The sequence below is a fragment of the Notamacropus eugenii genome, chromosome 6 (genome assembly GCF_028372415.1).
Source record: "Notamacropus eugenii isolate mMacEug1 chromosome 6, mMacEug1.pri_v2, whole genome shotgun sequence".
Classification (NCBI taxonomy): Eukaryota; Metazoa; Chordata; class Mammalia; order Diprotodontia; family Macropodidae; genus Notamacropus; species Notamacropus eugenii.
This window is the reverse complement of record NC_092877.1, coordinates 259,854,849-259,874,665: the sequence shown is the minus strand read 5'-3', so window position 1 is coordinate 259,874,665 and position 19,817 is coordinate 259,854,849. Positions and strand designations below refer to the sequence as shown.

The following is a 19,817-nucleotide window of genomic DNA, read 5'->3' as shown; positions in this document are numbered from 1 at the left end:
AGTATGGTTTATTTGGGGGTGGGAGAAGGAGGGAGGGCAGGAGGAAGAGAGCCTAAAGAAAGATACTAGAGAAAAACTAATAATAAAAACAAATTCTATAAAGTTTTAAAATGTAGCAAGCTGCTAGCTACAAGAGGTCCCCAACAAGAAACTAAGTAACTAAAGGCACAGAATACTTGGTAACTTAAATACTATATTTTTGATAACACCTTGTATTCAGTACCTTCAAAGTTAGAAGGTGCATCTATTTTATGACTATTTGAAGACAGGTAACATCCTTCCAAGTCTTCTCTTCAAATAATGGTATCAGAAATTTAATAAATCCTTATTGAGTGAATGATTGACTTTTCATTGTGGAGAAAAGGAAACTGAGCAATAGAAACGTAAAGTGACTTGGCCACAGACTCACAGTTACCAAAGGGCAAAGCCAGGACTGCATAGATCCCTGGTATTTTATCCTCTAATTTATTGTTTTTTCTACTATCACACTTTGTCTTTACTGAAAACATCTGTGATTGTAAGATAATTCAGGATTTTGAGCACTGTGAATCTTTATTTCCCAAATAAAAATTACTTTGTTCTGCTATCTTAAAAAAAAAAAAAAAGACTTTAAGTATGTTAGAAGGTGCTGAATTTGCCAGGAGACCATGTGCAAGGTATTTATAAATGAAGAATAAAAACAAAGTTTTGCCAGCTTTCTTTAAACTGTACGCTTATTTGAAATTACATTTAAACAAAACATTTACAGTTTATTTAAAAGCAATCTGTATCATAAAACTGTAAGTAACACAATCAGTACCTCAGATCCAAGGGCTGATGCTGTAAGTTCGCTCACAATACTAGCAAGTAATCCACAAGTATTAGAGACCAGATGGGAGGAGAAGAGTTCGTTTTCTCGTCTCAGGCTGTTTCTGACTGGTAACACAACAATAACCAACATCTTCTCCAGAACTTCACGAAAGCTTGTTATTCCAGAGATATTCTCCTCACTCTATGATGGAGTGAAAAATAAAACAGAACAGACAAAAAATGCTGCCTTAGTTTCTTTGACATGGGCATCTATTTAAAATAATTTTATTTTAAAGACCATGTTTTTAAAATTCATACTCGGATAGAAATCACATCAAGTCAAATTTTCAGTGTCAAAACTCATTTGTTTCCTTTGATCACTTTTACTGTCTTTTCACTTCTGTAATAAAAGCACTTTTAGAACTTACACTAAACCTGCCCCATGACAGCCATATAAGATGAGTCATGCAAGTATTATTCCAATTTTACAAGTAGGGATAATTGTTTGACATTTTTGGGATGTTTGATATTTAAGGAAGAAAGATAAAGCAGCTTCCCAAGGGCACAAATCTAATTAAGTGTCAGAGTCAGGACTCCAGCTTAGGACTTCTGATTTCAAGAGTTTTCTGTTATTTTTTATATTAACAAAGAGTGGTATCTATTCTATTTTAAATACCAGAAAAAGAAGATTCAAACTATGAAAGAAGCTGTACATAATTTCACATTACTTTGTGGAGACAAGTCTTAGCCTTTGATCTTGCAGTTCTTAGCAATAGAGCCTCCCTTCTTCCCCAGATACCACTAGTGTATTTCATTGTGTAATATAATTTAACATTTGTTCTTACATTTTAAAAATAAACAACCATTTTATCCTTTTTGATATCTGGATAAGATGTCAAGAATGCAAAAACAAAAAACCACATTTAAATAAAAAATATGGGTTGTATATATTAATTAAAGGACAAATATAAAGGGAAAACTGATTCAATTGAGGGTACAGCTAAGACATATTTAATCCTATGAAAGTTATTTTATAGAATGACAACCATAATTAAGCCTTCTGATATATTTTAAACACAGTGTACATTATGGTCAGACTGGGTTAAAAGAGTGATCTTTTTTCTGAATTCCAAGTATACTGGGGAATAAAATTCTATTTTGAATGAAATATTTATTTAAAATCTTCATAATGATAATTTCATGTAAATTATACCCATTACATCTCCATTTTGAAACTGAAGAAATCATTAAAAATACAAAGATTTTGCAATGACTTTTTCCTACGAGAAATCATGAAATAAAAACTGATGACACACAGAAAAGTAATCTTAAATATAGATTTTATTTTTAGAACGTTTAATAAATATTAAATAGGAGTGAATTTCAAATATTAGTATTCTAAAAATAATTTTAAGGTTCACTTTTCTCCATGATGCCTTACTACAATAAAACTGCTATTAAATGATTCTGAAGAAACTGTAAAAAAAACTGAATTTTTTCTACAGATGTACAACTGGGAATTCTCCTTAAAGCAGGTTAATCTTGTGAAAATTAACAAAGAAAATTAACATCTGGCAGCAAATTAGAATTAGGTTAGAATAAACAATGACAAAAGCAAAAGGTTTCATTTCTTAATTTAATAAGTAAAAGTCAGTTAAAATTCCATTTCCCTAGAAAAAATAACGAAAAATACTTCATAATCAATTCTGACCTGACTGAGTTTTTCCATGTGTGCTACCAACAGAGGAAACCGGTGAGCCAGGGCAGAGTCGTTTTCAGTGCTGACTTGTTTAACAATAGATCTAAGTAATACTTCTCCATCATAGGCAATGGGAAAGATAGAGGTCAACTTGACAGATGTGTGACATAAAGCTGACATAACAGCAGCAAGTAGTCGACTACTTGATGTCTTGAAATTAGCTTCTTGGATATCCTTTGACAAAAAACCCAGGACCCAACCCAAAATAAATTAATGTAAATTCCAAATCTTATGAAGCACAAGAATTAAAGAGATATAGATCAATGACAAAGATTTTGGAATCAGCATAATTGCACTGCAATTCAGATGACTTCTTTTGATATTTGAAAACAAACATTTTTTTAAAGATCAGTTACTGATTCTATGGAGATTAAAAAATATTGAACAAGGAAAGTTCAAGAAATCCTTCCAGTTTCAATTATTATAACACACATATAGCTTAAAGTTGCTACTGGTTGGCCTTTTTCAGCACTATGAAGAAAGGTCATTTCAATACTAGTGGCAATTTCCTGTCCTTTACATCTGTGCCACACTGTGAACAAGAATGAAAAATTTTCTCCTCATCTTGGTTTATCTAACTACATAGTAAATAGGGCAAACCAGAAACCCCTTTCATTTAAAACTTTATAATACTATCCAATCACTCCATGTTAGTTATTCAGAAAAATGGGTAGCAAACTATAAAACTAGAATGCAATAAAGGATCCTACTGTGAAAAAAACTTAGGAGAGAAAAAAATCTTAGAGGCAATTCTTGATATGTTTTAAGTTAACTTTGTCCTAAACTAGCTGTAAAGCAAAATTCTATACTTTAAATCAAAGGCTCTCAAACTTATTTGGCCTAACACAACCTTTAAAAAAATTACTCAGTGTCCCTCTGAAAAACTAATTCTTTAACCCTTTAATGGCTTTTTTTTTTTAAATTTGCATCACCTGAGGCTGTGTTTCCCCACTCGGAACATACCAGCACCCCCCAGACTGAGCTACTGCTCACTTTGGGAACCTATTTTAAATCCACATTTATCACTAATCTCATGCCTCCTTCACCCCTCTCCAAGGTGCCATTATATTGCATTGGGAAAATGTACAATTCTATTATACTAGTCAAGGCAGTGTCAGTAAAGTGCATGACTGCAGCTAGTGAGCTGTTTAGGACTGAGCTGTGGAGCACACAAGAAACCATAAATTTTTAGAGAGCTCAATATTTACCTTCCTAAAATAAGAGATTTAATAGCCCTAGGAATGAGGCCTCAGGCTTCTGTGCCATACTGATACAGAGAATCCTACACGAGCAACAAAGAGGAATATTCAATAAACTTCCAGATTTTATTATTCCAAATTGCAGTTATTATCCAGGAAAGTTTACCTTCTGCTTCTACACATGTGCACAGATTACTGCCTCTGCCTAGAACACCTGACCGCTTCACTTCTGATTCCTAAAGCTCTAGCTCCCTAGGAGGTTTATTTTAAGAACATTCTCTGTTTAGAGGCCCCTTCTGATTCCTTTAGTTGTTAGTGTCTTCCTTGTAAAATCATTGTGTATTTATTTCATGAACAGTGTGATGGGACAGAGAAGTCACTTAATAAAACTGTGAGGTGTGATTGGTATCAGTCCACATGAAGAATATCAAACATCCATGCGAACCTGAAATTTTGTCAGGGGCCATAATCCAGACAAACTTTGTGTTGTATCTCTCTTATTAAACATAAAATTAAAAACAGGATAATTTCTACCAACGTATTGTGGTACTTAACATACCTGATCCAAACAATTCAGGAGATCACAAAGGCAAGCCCACTGCAGGGCGGGGGTTGGATAGAAAGAATGAAAGCAGACTGTGAAGGTATTATGACACTCCTGAAGGACAGCCTCCAACAGACTTAATGGCTGACTGAGATACCCTTGGGGATCATTATCCAACTTGACCATGCAGTGATCAACTCCTTCAGATAAAATTTTTCGTAGCAAAGTTCTGGTTTTTCCAATACACTCTGCTAATTTACTTGTTTCTTCTACAACTGCTTTAGCAGTAGCTATAAGGGAACAAAATGAAGTGTAAACATATAACAGTAGTGAATTAAAAAAAAAATCTCTCTCAAAATGCAAAGCATATATTCTATTGTATACCTAAAATCATAAATATCTGCACATAAACAATGAAACAAGTTACTCTTTGGTTGTAGCACAAAATAAAGTTCTTTTGCTTATGTTTACCACAAATAAAATATCAGTCACTCAAACTAATTTTAACATTTATATCAAAATATTTGGAGTTACTTATTATAGTTTTCCTAAATTGACATAGTAACAGGGTATTAAAATCTGAAATATGTTGTTTTGATATATTTTAGTATCTACACATAAATGAACTGATTTTAAAATTATAACTTGGTTATTCAAAATGAATATAGTTGGCCAGTACAACATTACCTAGAGTACTTCATTAGAACCTGAAATGTCTTTTTCTTTTAAAAAATGGCAAGTCAACATTACTAAATATTTATGCACACAGGCCTGGGTCTACGTTAATCAATCAGGGCATAATAGAGGAGAACAATTCTATAAACTGAAAACAACAATTTCAAATGAAGAAAATTTTTAAAAATTATTAATAATGTACTTCAAATATACAGATTTTTCCCTGGTAAAATTCCTATCTACATCATACCTGACATAGGGTAAATCTCACAGGTATAGACACGTAACAGCCGTAGACAACAAGTACCCACAAAACGCAATCTCTCTAAATCAAGAAGGGTAGCAGTATATTGGAATCCTTTTAATCCCCGAAGTTCTTCTACTCCTAAAACTAAAGTGGTCCAACTCCAATGAAGTATGCTCAACAGAGACTCAAAGCATTCCTAATCCAGAATAAGAAAAGTTAAAATGTTATTAGTTTAATGGATATAACAGATTGAAATATATAAATATTTAGGCAAAAGGCTGATAATCAGCCTCAGGATCTTACCTGATAATACATCTTAAAAACCCAAAATTTCAAAGTGCTTTAATTTATCAAGCTAAAAACAGTAGGATTACATAAAAAAATGAGCAAAAAGTTCAATTATATCATCACATTAACAAAAGATCATATCCCCAGAGGCAACATAGCACAGGAATAGAAAGTTAAGCTTGAGACCAAGAAAATCTTGCTTTAATCACTATTTCTGACACAATGTGGTTGTGTGACCATGAACAAGTAAACTTCTCAGTGCTTTCTAGGCAACTATCTAAGTTGCAAAGAAGAAGATGACTTGTACTGGTAAAATGGAATTCCCTATGCCAAAGAAATCACAGTTCTAGTCCCTATACCTGTTTTATTTCTGTACAAATACAGATAGGCTTTTCAGAAATTTTTATGTATTATGTTACATAAAATACCCCTTCATATCATAACTTTCCCCATCATGGTTTCAATATATCATGGGTCAGCATAAGAAATCAAATGGGAATTTTTGGGTAGTTTTGCGGAAGGTGTAAACAATACATGAGGCAAAGAGATGAGAAAAAGTTTAGAAACTCAGAAATACCTAAAATGCATGTGTAGTATTGTATAATAACATATTTTATTTTTTAATAAAAAGCAACAATTCAGACCACTTCTCTGGTATGGAGGGTCAAAAAATTTTATGTGGATTTTTCCACATCATAGGGGTGCCATGCCCCTAACCCCCACAGTGTGGAAAGGATAACTGTATGTAATCAACCACTAATATACTGGTATACTTATTTTGGGGAAAAAACAACAACAAACTCTAAACACTAAATTCCATTAATAAAGGACAAAAAAATGAAACTAAATGCTTTCAAACTTCCAAAAAAAAAAAAAACCCAAATCCTTTTTAAATGGTATGGAATGAAATGGTACTTCCTCTTTTAGCTTCAATTGGACTGTACGTTGTCTAATAATTGATATACAACAAAAGGGTGTAGAATGTTATCAAAAGAATTCAAAATTTTGTTGGTGACAGGAGTTTCCAAGAATTGAAAGTTTATTGTAATTTAACCGTAACTGAAAAATTTAACTTTCAAAACTAATTTTTAAAAACTACCTTGTAACTTCATAAACTACTTAGGCATTAATATACTACCACTACTAGCTAACAATCATATGCTTACTTACTTACTATGCACCAGTGATTGAGTTCAGTGCTTTACAATTATCTTATTTGATATTCACAACAATCCTGCTATTATGCTCCCCATTTTACAGCTAATGAAACTGAGACAGACAGAGGTTAAGTGACTTGCCCAGGGTCATACAGCTAGTCAGTGTCAGATCTGAACTCAGCTTTTCCTGACTCCAGGCTCAGCTCTCTGTCTACTGTGCTATCAACTACCCCTAATAAGAGATTCATCTAAGGCAATGTGAAGCATAGGCTGAGGGAATCATTTCTGATAAAGAAGTCACAGTAAAGATGCTGGTCTTATACCTCTGACACTCACTTGCCAAAAAACCATTTGTAAGTCACTCAGCCTCTGTCTGGGACTTGTTTCCTCCTCTGTAAAACTGAGTGATAATAATTCTGAGCACTTTCACCTTGCAGGATTGTTGTGGGAATGGATGAGATGCTTAATAGGCAGTGTTTTTTTCCCCAACTTTGAAGCACCATGTAAAGGTAACCTATTAGTAGCAGTAGTAAGCAAACCTTCACAGAAGAGGAGAAAATGAAGATATGCTCGACTGCTATAATGAAGTAACATATATAAGGTCTATTCAAACCTTGAAACGCTACAGAAATGTAACCCAGAAGTGCTAGTAAGAGGAGCAGAAAACTAAGTTACAAAGAACATAGCAAGCATCATAGGTTGCTATCATTAATTTACAGTTCTATTAGTACAAAAACTAGTGGCTGGCAACACGACTGATAAGAGGCAATATTAAATTCAGCTCTATACAGAAATGGCTAATCAGGATCACAGACCATAATACATCAGATCTAGTTTGCTGTATAACATCTTTTTAATCTGAAGATAGATATTCTAGAGCAACTTTCACTCAAATGGAAATCTAGATGCTTAAAAAGTACCATTACAGATCTTAAACATGAGTTTTGGAACTTCACGGCCAAATTATGCCTATGAAACTACTCTGAGGTTATGAACCTGAAGAATACATACATGCATTTTTTACACCTTTCCTAATGACTTTTTAACCAACTTTTCATCTTTGATAAAGCATACTAATATCAATTATATCACATTTTTATGACAATGTACTAAAGTTAAGTTAAAACTGAGTTTATTAAATCAAGTTGAGAATTCATTATTACATCTTGTGTGTATACATGACAGAAGTATGAACATTCACATGAAACTAAGGGGTAAAATTTAGAAATTAACTTATAGGCCAGAATCGTCAAAATGTCTACTTTAGTTAGCTCACCGTGGAGACTGTCCTTGCAAAAGACCGCTTTAAAATGTGCACAGGTTCAGTGGTTTGCTGTTTACCTTTTGAAGCACTGCCATCACTGGTTGGGAGCCTGAAGAAAGGTGAAAAACATACAAAACTGGTTTATACAGGAAAATCCAATAAAAATATACATATCTTTTTTCTTCTAATATAATCAAGTAAAATTTTCTCCATGTTTTAAAAAAATGCTGTGGTGGGTAATTAAAAAGATATTGAGCTATCTACTAATTAGAAAAAGACTAGAAAATTTTAACATTAAAGCTGAGACTATATACAGAACTTGCTTATATCACAGCAATAAACATAAAAAAAAGAGACAGAAATATGTGCAACCTTTGGTACTCCTGGAATGTTAAATTGAACAAATAAAGCATTTATGAAGCACTCACTATGCACAAAGCTCTGGGTATACAAAGAAAAGTCACAGTCCCTGTTTTCTAGGAGCTCACATTCTATTGGGGGAGACAACACATATGAAAAGTTTCAGTTGTGAGTTAGATGGAAAGGTCCCCTGATCCTTAGGGCACAGCAGCAAAGCAGATTATAATTCCTCTTCTTTAATGTCATTTCCATTTAGAAAAGACCTAGAGGAAAACTTCTGTTATATTGAGTTGTTGTGTTCATCCTCTGTTTCCAAAGAAGATCATGCCACCAGAGAAAGGATGACATGACTTGCACTTGACTTTGTTTGAGTGTATACTGAGTACACATTTTATAAAGGATTTATGGGAATTCACTGATAAAAACTACACCGAATATTAGAAGGCTGGGATAGGTTATAATTTGAAGTACTGGAAGGAGTGTATACACTTATGACATCAGTTTGATGAATTGATACATATCATGTATAAAAGGTTCTGTGTGTCTTTATGTATGTGTACATATATATATGAATTTCTTAAAAACAGTTTTTAAGATACAGAAAACAAAGTGTGCTCAACATATAACTGATACTAAAAATACTTTGTTTTTGATTGATGAAATAGATTTCCCATATTTCTGAAACTTTTTTCTTAGAAAAAATTATCTTTGAGATAATAATCTATAGGTTTTACTCAACAGACGGATATATGAAGAATTTTTAATTTTTTGTTTCTTAGCACTGATTATTTCAAAGAGAAATAATTAAAACCAGAATATGTCCTAAAAATATAGAACATTAATATAAAGATAGTTAAGAAATGATTCACTTTTTCCCATAAGCATAAGAGAAAATATTAAGTAAATATCATAAAATAGCCATGAAGAATCATTAAAATCTCTCTGAAGAATTTTCTAAGAATACACATAAATTAATACTGGGACATTTTCCTATATCTGTGATTTAATGGAATGGTATATTTCTGGGTGTCTAAATTACTTTCAATGATGCAGATTAGCATCTCAAATACAACTTACAGTTTTAGAGGGTGGTCTGGCAGTAGCAAGAGATTCAATGGTCACTAAGCTAAAGGATGGCAGAGGCAAGACTTGAAAACCCAGATATTGTGGACTCTTAAGGGCAGGCCTCTATTCGTTATTCCATACTACCTCCCATACGTTAATGTTTAAGTGTGTATGAATGCACATATGTATTCATACACGTATGCATGCATCTTATAGTGTTTGACCACTGTGTTGCTTTTCAATTTTAATTAAATATTACATTTTGTTAATAGCAAGGAAATGCTGACTCTACACTACGAAATATTTAACAAGGAAAATAAAACCTAGAGCAGGTAACTCAGGATCCAAAGATAAAGCTTTTTTTTCCAATTTCACTATAAAGTTTTCTCTTGGATGAACATGCCTGGCTACTGTAAACAAAATGTTAAGGAAAATTAACAAAAGTTTTAATAATGTATAGTTCTTGGTAGAAGAAAAATATCACCTAACAGGCAAAAGAATTCAAGTTTAAAATTAATCCTCATGATGAGAATAAAGTAATAATAGCGAGAATTTATATGCATTTTAAGATTTGCAAAGTACTATTCATTTGCAACACTGTTAGAACCTCATAACAACCCTAAGGCACAGGTACTATTGTTAACATCTTCATTTTAGAGATGAGAAAACTGAGTCAGAGAGGTTAAGTGACTTGTTCAAGATCACACTGTTTGTATTTATCTGGGTCAGGATTTGAATTCACATCTTTTCTGACTCCAAGTCCAGAACTCTATCCATTGAACCACCTAGCTTTCTCTAATGTAAAAAATGTCACTGAAAAAAAAACAGACTGAAATACACAGAAAGTCAAGCTGAGTTAAGTGTTTTTACATACAAGTCTATATTTCTCTGGACATCATAATCACTTTCCTGAATGCTTTAAAAATAATCAATGACCCAAATAATTTTCACTTTATCATACTTCAGAATACTCCTGGGTCTATTCACAATGGGGAAAGAAATAATTTTACATGAAAATACGTACAATACCTGTATAATAACTGAGGTATCTGTCCTGCGTTAACATCTGTACCATTGTTTGATTTCTTTGAACTCTTAAATTGGAAAAGAACTCTGAATAAAAAGAAAAATATAAAAAAATTAAAATACTTCATTTATCAAAAAAAATTATCAGTGAGAAGTATCAATATTTTTACAAGAGATCTTTAAGTTGATCTTAAAGCTAAGTGACTATTGAAAAGTAACAACTCAGGGAAAAGGTCACATTGACTCTTTTAAAACTTGTCCTCAGATCTAACTTTCTTGATATCAACAATACTCCTAAAGCACATTCTTTGATGAAATAATTAATGATACTTCAGACTTACCCATCATCTGTGGTAATAGAGGCTTGTCCATGAGATCCACAATCACTGCTGGGTCCTGACACACGAGCCCATGCAACATACCACCAGCCAGCTTGTAGAAGAACTGGCTCATCGAACATCATGGCATATTTTTCTCTGAGAGAAATATTAATCAGACAATGCCAAAATCTATAGATTGCTGATAAATCTACCTAACAGAAACCAAGTTAAAATGAATGAAAAGCTGCATATCAAATTGAAATTCACAGAATCACAGAACTTAAGAGATGGGAAAGATCTCAGTCATTCAGTTCAAATCATACCTGAGTAAGAACCTCTTAAAATATAAGTAAAAAGAAGTCATTCAAATTCAATTTGAAGATTTCTAGTGAGCGGGATTCTCTCTCATGGCAACCCATTCAATTCTGAAATAGTTTTAATTACTAGAAAAAATTTTTCTTGCATGAAACCTAAATATGCCTTTTCTTATTGCAGTTACAATGCCAAATTCTGTTGTCTGGGGTCACGTTGAAAAAGTTTAATTTCTCCTCCTTATTTAGTCCCTAAAATATTGCAAGATAACCATCATACACATCTACGCCACTCCCCCACTCCAACACATTCATAAGTCTTTTCTTATAGACACAGTTCCTTCAGCCAACCTCATGATATAAATACAAGAAGCACCTCTCCTCTGTGCTAAAGTTAAGCCCTCCACACGCGTCTTTGATCTCATCCTATCTCATCCGTCTAAAGAAAAGTGCCTCTCTATCATCCCGACTTAATCTTCATTCCTTTACTATCTATTGTGGTTCTTTCCCTGCTGCCACAAACATGCCTATCTATCCCCTACCCTTAAAAAAAAAAATCCCATGATCCAACCATCGTTACTAGCTGTCATTCTGTACTTCATTTCCCCTTCTCAGCTAGACTATTTGAGAGAACCATATATTTTATTTTATTTATTTTAAAATTTCATGTAATCTGGCTTTTGACCTTCTTCAACTCAAACTGCTCTCTCCAAAGTTACCAATGATCTCTAACAGCCAAAACTAACACCTTTTTCTCAGTACTTATCCATTGTGACTTCTCTGAAACCTCTGACGTCGTAGAATCACCCTTTTCTGGATCTTCTCTTCTCTCTAAGTTTCCTAATTTACTGCACTTGCCTGATAGTCTTCCTACCTTCAGACCACTCCTCAGTCTCTGGCTAGACCTTCATTCAGCCAGGGCAATTCCACTAGCAGTGGATTTTTTCTGAGGGTTTGCTCTGGCTCCTCTCCTTCTTGCAGTTCTCAAACTTTTTGGTCTCAGGACCCCTTTATATGCTTAAAAACTACTGAGGACTAAAACAATATAAGATGCATGCAATTGTGCATGAATACATACATGCATTTATACACATATATACATTTACGTATGAGAGGCAGTGCGGAATAAGGGATACAGGCCTGGTCTTAAGAGTCTACAATACAGGGGCTATATTTATTGACATTTACCATATTGTAAATAAAAACTGCTAAAATTTTAAAATATTTCCTTAATAATTCACTTAAAAATAACAATAAACAAATCCATTATGTGTTGATATAAGTAACCTATTTTAATTAGTGAAGAATAGCACTGTTTTACAATGTTTTTTGCCAATCTCTTGTTCAATCCAGAAAACTTAGATGTCATCCTTAAGTCCTCACTCTCTCTCAACTCCTCCCACCCCCCCCTCCTTATCCAATCCATTGCCAAGGCTTGTCAATTTTATCTTCATAACAGCTCTCATTTCCTCTGATACTGCCACCACTGTGGTGCAGGCATTCATCATTACATGCCTGAATTGCTGCCTGCAGGTACGTCTGCCTGCCTCAAGTCTTCTTCCACTTTCATTTAGTCACCAAAGTGATTTTTCTAAAGCATAGGTCTGGCCATGTCACACCTCTACTCAATAAGTTATCACCTCTAGCATTATCAAGTATAAAAACCTCTGTTTGGCAGGCACAGCTCTTCATAACCTCCCCTGTCAACCTTTCTAGTCTTATTTCACCTTACAGTCTTCCTTCCACATAATCTGTGATCTGGTGACACTGGCCTCCTTGCTGTTCCTTGAAGATACCCTATCTCTCCACTCTGAAGCATTTTCACTAGCTGACCCTCATGCCTTCTTCATCTCCCTTTCTTAATTTTGTTGGTGTCCTTCAAATCCTAGCTAAAATTCCATCATTTACAATAAATCCCTCCTGATCTCCATTAATTCTAGTGGCTTTACTCGATTATTTCAAATTTATGTTGTATAGTTTGTTTGCACGTAGTTATTTGCATGTTGTCTCTCCCGTTAGATTGTGAATTACTTGAGAACAAGGACTTTCTTTTATCTTTCTTGCATCCTCAGCACTTCGAGTGCCTGGCACATAGGATGTGCTTAATGTTTATGATTTGAAAAACATCTATTTTGATTTTGTATGGTTGTAATATCTAGAGAAAATCAAATCAGGTGTGGAGCCAAGATGGTGGAGTAGAAAGATGCGTATACTCTAGCGCTTCCCCCACAGCCCACAAAATACCTGTACAAAATGACTCTCAACAAATTCTAGAGCAGCAGAAGCCATGTAACAACAGAGCGAAAGAGGTTTCCAGCCAAAGGTAACCTGGAAGGTCAACAGGAAAGGTCTATCTCATAGGGTGCTGAGCAGAGAGGAGCCCAGCCCTGGCCACACGGAACTGGGAGGAACAGGACCTGAACAGACCTCCAGGGCAGAATACCTCAACCCACAAGCAACAAAAAAAGCTCCAAAGGTCACTGTGGGAGGGCTTTCCCAGTTGGGTGAGAGGGGAATGGGGTTCCTCCAGTAATAGCCCCAGGCAACATCAGAGGCCACAGCAGCAGACTGCAGGCAGCTACGGTGGCTGGAAGCAGCCTGGGTCCATTGTCCAAGCAGCTCAGCTTAAAACCTCTGGAGGTAAGGAGCAGCTGATCTAAACCTCAGCCCTGAGTGACGGCCCTGCCCCCACCCAAAGCCCCAGGGTAAATCGAGCAGTTGAGTCAAATCTCAGCCTTGAATGTGATACTGGGGAAAGGATGATCAATAGGACCATGCTCTTGACAAAGGATTCAGAAGTCAGGTAACTGACTGGGAAAATGCCACAAAAAGGGAAAACAAAATAAGACCATAGAAGGTTACTTTCTTGGTGAACAGGTGTCTCCTCTCATCCTTTCAGATGAGGAAGAACAAGGCATACTGTCACAGGAAGTTAAGGCCCCTGCATCCAAAGTGAACTTAAACTGGACTCAGGCAATAGAAGAGCTTGAAAAACGAGTTAGCAGCTTGCTAAAGGAGAACCAAAAAAATACTGAGGAAAATAACACCTTTAAAAAGAGGCTAACTCAATTGGAAAAAGAGGTCTAAAAAGCCAGTGAGGACAAGGAGGCTTTAAAAAGCAGAATTAGCCAAATGGAGGAGAAGTTTCAAAAGCTCACTGAACAAAATAGTTCTTTGAAAGAGAGAATTGAGCTCAAGGAAACATGACTATGAGATAAACCAAGCAGTTAAAAAACAAAACCAAAAGTTTAAAAAAACAGAAGATCATGTGAAACATCTCACTGGAAAAGCAACTGAGAAAATAGATCGAGGAAAGACAATTTAAAAATTATGGGACTACCTGAAAGCCATGATCAAAAAAAGAACTTAGACATTATCTACCATGAAATTATCAAAGAAAACTGTCCTGATATTCTAGAACCAGAGGGCAAAATAAATATTGAAAGAATCCACCGATCACCTACTGAAAGAGATCTAAAAAGAGAAACTAGGAATATTGTAGCCAAATTTCAGAGTTCCCAGATCAAGGAGAAAATACTGCAAGCAGCTACAAAGAATCAATTCGAGTGGGGCAGCGCCAAGATGGTGGAGTAGAAAGATACACATATACTACCTCCGAACCCACTGCCCATAAAATATCTGTAAAAAAGAACTCCCGGCAAATTCTGAAGCAGCAGAAGCCACAGAACAACAGAGCAGACGAGATTTCTGCTCCAGAGAGCCTGAAAACCTCTCACAAAAGGTCCCTCGTGCCCTGGACCCAGAGCAGAGCCCAACCCTGCCTCGGCGGCTCGAAAGGAGCGGATCCGAGCAGGCTTCAGGGACAGAATCTCCAGCGGCCGCGCGGGCCCCTCCACCCACAGGTGACAAGGGTCAGTGAGAGGGTCTCTTTGGGGGGTTGAGAGGGGAGTGGGGTGCCTCCATAACTCAGGCCCCCTCGGGAGGCAGCAGAGGAGGCGGGAGCAGACCAGGGCTCCCCAAGCAGGCAGAAGCTTGGATCCATTGTTGAAGGTCTCTGCATAAACCCCCTGAGGGAACTGAGCTGAGCACCTGAACCTGATCTCACACTGAATAGCAGCCCCACCCCCGCCAAAGCCCTGAGGCATTTGAATCTCAGACCCCAAGCGCTGGCTGGGCAGACCTGGAGATGAAGTGAGTGTGAAGAGAACATTCAGAAGTCAAGTTACTGGCTGGGAAAATGCCCAGAAAAGGGAAAAGAAATAAGACTATAGAAGGTTACTTTCTTGGTGAATAGGCATTTCCTCCCTTCCTTTCTGATGAGAAAGAACAATGTTTACCATCAGGCAAAGACATAGAAGTCAAGGCTTCTGTATCCCAGCCTACCCAGTGGGCTCAGGCCATGGAAGAGCTCAAAAAGAATTTTGAAAATCAAGTTAGAGAGGTGGAGGAAAAGCTGGGAAGAGAAATGAGAGACATGCAGTCAAAGCATGAACAGCAGGTCAGCACCCTGTTAAAGGAGACCCAAAAAAATGCTGAAGAAAATAACACCTTGAAAAATAGGCTAACTCAATTGGCAAGAGGTTCAAAAAGCCAATGAGGAGAAGAATGCTTTCAAAAGCAGAATTAGCCAAATGGAAGAGGAGATTCAAAAGCTCACTGAAGAAAATAGTTCTTTCAAAATTAGAATGGAACAGATGGAGGCTAATGACTTTATGAGAAACCAAGAAATCACAAAACAAAACCAAAAGAATGAAAAAATGGAAGATAATGTGAAATATCTCATTGGAAAAGAATCAATTCGAGTACTGTGGAAATACAATCAGGATAACACAGGATCTGGCAGCTTCAACGTTAAGGGATCAAAGGGCTTAGAATAGGATATTCCAGAAGTCAAAGGAACTGGGATTTAAACCAAGAATCACCTACCCAGCAAAACTGAGTATAACACTTCAAGGGAAAAAATGATCATTTAATGATATAGAGGACTTTCAAACACAAGAATCAAGAGAAGCTTGAAAACGTAAACAGGAAGGAGAAATCATAAAAAACTTTCTAAACCCGAATGGTTTACATTCCTACATGGAAAGAAAATATTTATAACTCTTGAGACTTTTCTCAGTATTTGGGCAAGTGGAGGGATTCTACATACACACACACACACGCACACACATATACACAGAGAGTACAGGCTGTGTTGAATCAGAAGAGAGGATATCCACACACAAAAAAAAGATATAAAATAAAAATTAAGGGGTGAGGGAGGAAAAAATGAGGAAGAGAAAGGGAGAAATGGAATGGGGCAGGCTATAACTCATAAGAGAGATAAAGAAAAATCTTGTTCAATGGAGGAGAAAAGGGAGAAGTGGAGAGGGGAAAAGTGAAGCTACTCTCTCTTCATATGGCTTAAAGGAGGGAATAACATGCTCACTAAATTTGGTATGAAAATCTATCTTATACTACAGGGAAGTAGGGGAGAAGGCAACAAGTGAGGTGAGAGGAATGATAGAAGGGAGGGCAAATGGGAGAAGGGAGTAACTAGAAATAAACACTTTTGGGAAGGGACAAGGTCAAATGAGGGAATAAAAAAATAAGGGGGGATAGAGTAGGATAGAGGGCAATATAGTTAGTATTATACAACATGATTATAATGGAAGTCTTTTGCAAAATGACACATATATAGCCTGTATTGAATTGCTTGCCTTCTCAGTGGGGATGGGTAGATAGGGAGGGCAGGAGGAAAAGAAGGTGGAATTCAAAGTATCACAAACGAATGTTGAGAATTACTATTGCATATAACTGGGAAATAAGAAACACAGGTAATGGGGTATAGAAATTTATCTTGCCCTACAAGAAAAGAGAGAAGGTGGGAATAATAGAAGAGTGGGGTGTGATAGAAGGGAGGGCTCACTGAGGGAAGGGGTAATCAGAATGCAAGGTATTAGGGGGTGGGAGGAGGGGAAAGATGGGGAGAAAAATTGGACATATTACAAAGTGATGTAAAAGCAACTAGCATTAAAACAACTGACTGAATTAATTACTGAGACTAAATCAGAGACATCTTTAGTTTGGGGAAAAGAATTTTAGTCTAAATTTCTTAGAGGAAGGTAACCTCAGGTAAAATTTGGCATTGATGGAAAAGTTCAGGTTTTAATGGTAAATTTGATTTTATGATTGTTATTTAATCAGGAACTAGAAGAACATGTATAGAAAGGCATGTAAACCACTTAAGACTTGCCTCAAAAGATGTTCCTTAGCCAATGTGAAATTATAGTCATATCTGAAACCTGGTTATTGGAACTTGCAATTTTAAGATGCTAAGGGACTATTAACTGACTGTTATTCTGAGTCCAACTCCAGGTATGGATAGCAAGAAAGGCGGTCTGAGCCTCCAGTCCATGATGCCAGTAAGCCTGTGAGATGCTGGTATGAACTGCAAAAGGTGATCTCTTTGGAAGGGTGGGAGAGTGGCTGTTCAGCCTGGGACGAGATAGGATTCTCCTCACTCAGTTTCCCCACTGAGACCTGGCAGACTTTAAGCCTGACTGAATGCAAGGTGACAATCTACTCCTGCCTGGAATTGACATGAAGTTGGGGAGATATTGTTTCCCTGCAATGTCCCTACTCTTAGTGGCAATTTCTTACAGTCAAAAGGTTTGAAAGCTTCATACCAGATCTATTAAATTATAGGTTGTTGGTAGGGAAACATTTGAGGTTAAGTCTAAAATTAAGGTATTTGGCTTAGGATTTTAGACCAACAACAAGTTAGGGTCCTTTAATTCTTAGTAATAGTATGGAGACAATTAGGTCAAGGGCATATGAGGTTAGCATACATGGTTATTATTTGTGTCTCAGTTGGTTAATGTTAAAAAAAAAAAAATTTGTTTGTGGGCTATATTGTAAATGCTTTAAAAGAGGTATCACCTGACCGAAAGTGGGAATTGTTTTATGTGATATGAACTGTGTTTAAAAAGAAAAAAAAGGAAAAAAAAAGAAAATCAAATCTCACACAGATATGTAATTAGAAAAGTGAGGAGTTTTCTAATAGGCAAACATGTTTTAGCATCATTATGAAAATAATTTCGACCTCTCAGATGCTCTGAAAGGGGCTAAAAGGTTCCTAAACATCCTTAGACCACGCTTTGAAAACTGCTGCTTTATATTATCTTGTTTGGTGATCTCATCTCTACACAGATGATTACCAGACTTACATAGCCAGGCCTAATTTCTCTCCTGACTTCTGGTCTCACGTCACCAACTGCCTTTTTGAAATATCAAGATGAATATGCTGTCAGCATCTCCAACTCAAAATGGCCAAAAGGGAAGCCATTATCTTCACTCCCAAACCCTACCCCTCTTCCCAACTATCCTGTTACTATGTACATCCTTTCCCAGGCACACAAGCTTGCAACCTCAGTGTCATCCTCAGTGCCTCGAACATACTTTGTTCCACACATCCAATCTATTGACAAGTTTTATTCCCTTCTGTCTACTCATAGAACCACCATACTGGTGTAGGCTCTCATCACCTCAACACCTGGCTGTTGCAATAGGCAACAGCCTTCTGGCTATTCTTATATCATGTAGCTCCTTACTTTAACCCATCTGCCACTCAACTGCCAAAGTGATCACTGCTATTGAGAGGAGAACAGTAATGTTGTAAAGAAAATCAATGCAAAAGACTTATGAGCTCTGATCAATATAATGACCAATCACGATTCCCAAGGACTCATAATGAAACATGCTACCATTTTCCTCCAGAAAGAGAACTGATAAACTCAGTGCAGACTGCAACATATTTTCTTCTATTTTTTTTCTTTTTCTCAGAAAATGGATAATGTGCAAATTCGCTTTGTGTGTCAAAAAATCTTACAAAGCACAGAAACCAAAAATCAAAGGAAACCTAGCTCATCAAAAAGACCTTAGAGTTCTTCCAACCAGACATCTCCCCTAGCAGCACCTCCTCTTAACTTCCCCTGAAACCCAGTATGAGCGGGGTACAGACTTCTTGCTCCCCACTGCTATTCCTCATTATACTTGTACTATCAAATTTCAATTTCCTCTGAGGCAAAGAAACCAGAGCACAACCAAAAACCAGAATTTTTTCTTTACCTTTCTTTATCTTGCCACTAATACTGTTAGCAATATTAGGCTTCTACAGGCCATCTTGCCTATGTCCCACGAACTGTGACAACAGAAGAGTTTTCAGAAGTACAAGCACGAATCAGGGAGACTTCACAGAAAAACTCTTGGTCATGAAATCCAGGGCAAAAAAATTAGGAATTCTGAAGTTCTGAACCACTCTGAAGGGCAGACACATAGATCTCAGTAAAACTAAATCATCTAGTGTTGAATAAAATCTATTTGGGAACCAAATGACTTTGGGAGCTCTCTGACAAGTTCTAGCCATGTTTGGTCCCATGGGGCCCAACAGGGCTTCTGGAGCAGCTGTGCTTAATAAGAAAGAGGGAAAAAAACAAGTATCTCTTGAGTGTTTGCTATGTGTCAGGCATTGTGCCTTACCAATATTATCTCATTTATCCTCACAACAATCTTGTAAAGTAGAAACTATTTTAATCTCCATTTTACAGTTGAGGAAACTGAGGCAGTAAAAAGATAAGGGAACTGATCCCAAGTCTTCCGGGTTCTAGGCTCAGCATTCCATCCGTTGCACCACCTCACTATAATTGTTCAGGCAATTCTGTCACAGAACAACTCTCTGATCCAATTTACTCCAATGTGCTACTGCTAATTTCTGATGATGTAAAAAAAATATTGCATACGGGATGTCCTACTATAGTGAAAAAATATATAACTACCTCACATTTCATTTAAAAATATGTATTTTATTTTGT

At 36.2% G+C, this 19,817-nt stretch overlaps 1 protein-coding gene across 14 annotated transcripts in view; it reads right to left on the bottom strand.

The window, feature by feature from the left end:
• Nucleotides 1–19,817, bottom strand: part of MYCBP2 (MYC binding protein 2) — a 317,910-nt gene that overhangs the window by 154,483 nt on the left and 143,610 nt on the right. For all 14 annotated transcript variants that reach the window (XM_072622185.1, XM_072622187.1, XM_072622188.1 and 11 more), the window contains 7 exons: nucleotides 10,715–10,849; nucleotides 10,377–10,460; nucleotides 7,935–8,031; nucleotides 5,217–5,409; nucleotides 4,307–4,581; nucleotides 2,501–2,722; nucleotides 800–991 (listed from right to left, as the gene is read on the bottom strand). In XM_072622185.1, coding sequence (XP_072478286.1) covers nucleotides 800–991; nucleotides 2,501–2,722; nucleotides 4,307–4,581; nucleotides 5,217–5,409; nucleotides 7,935–8,031; nucleotides 10,377–10,460; nucleotides 10,715–10,849 — 1,198 coding nt within the window. The remainder of the gene's footprint in view (nucleotides 1–799; nucleotides 992–2,500; nucleotides 2,723–4,306; nucleotides 4,582–5,216; nucleotides 5,410–7,934; nucleotides 8,032–10,376; nucleotides 10,461–10,714; nucleotides 10,850–19,817) is intronic.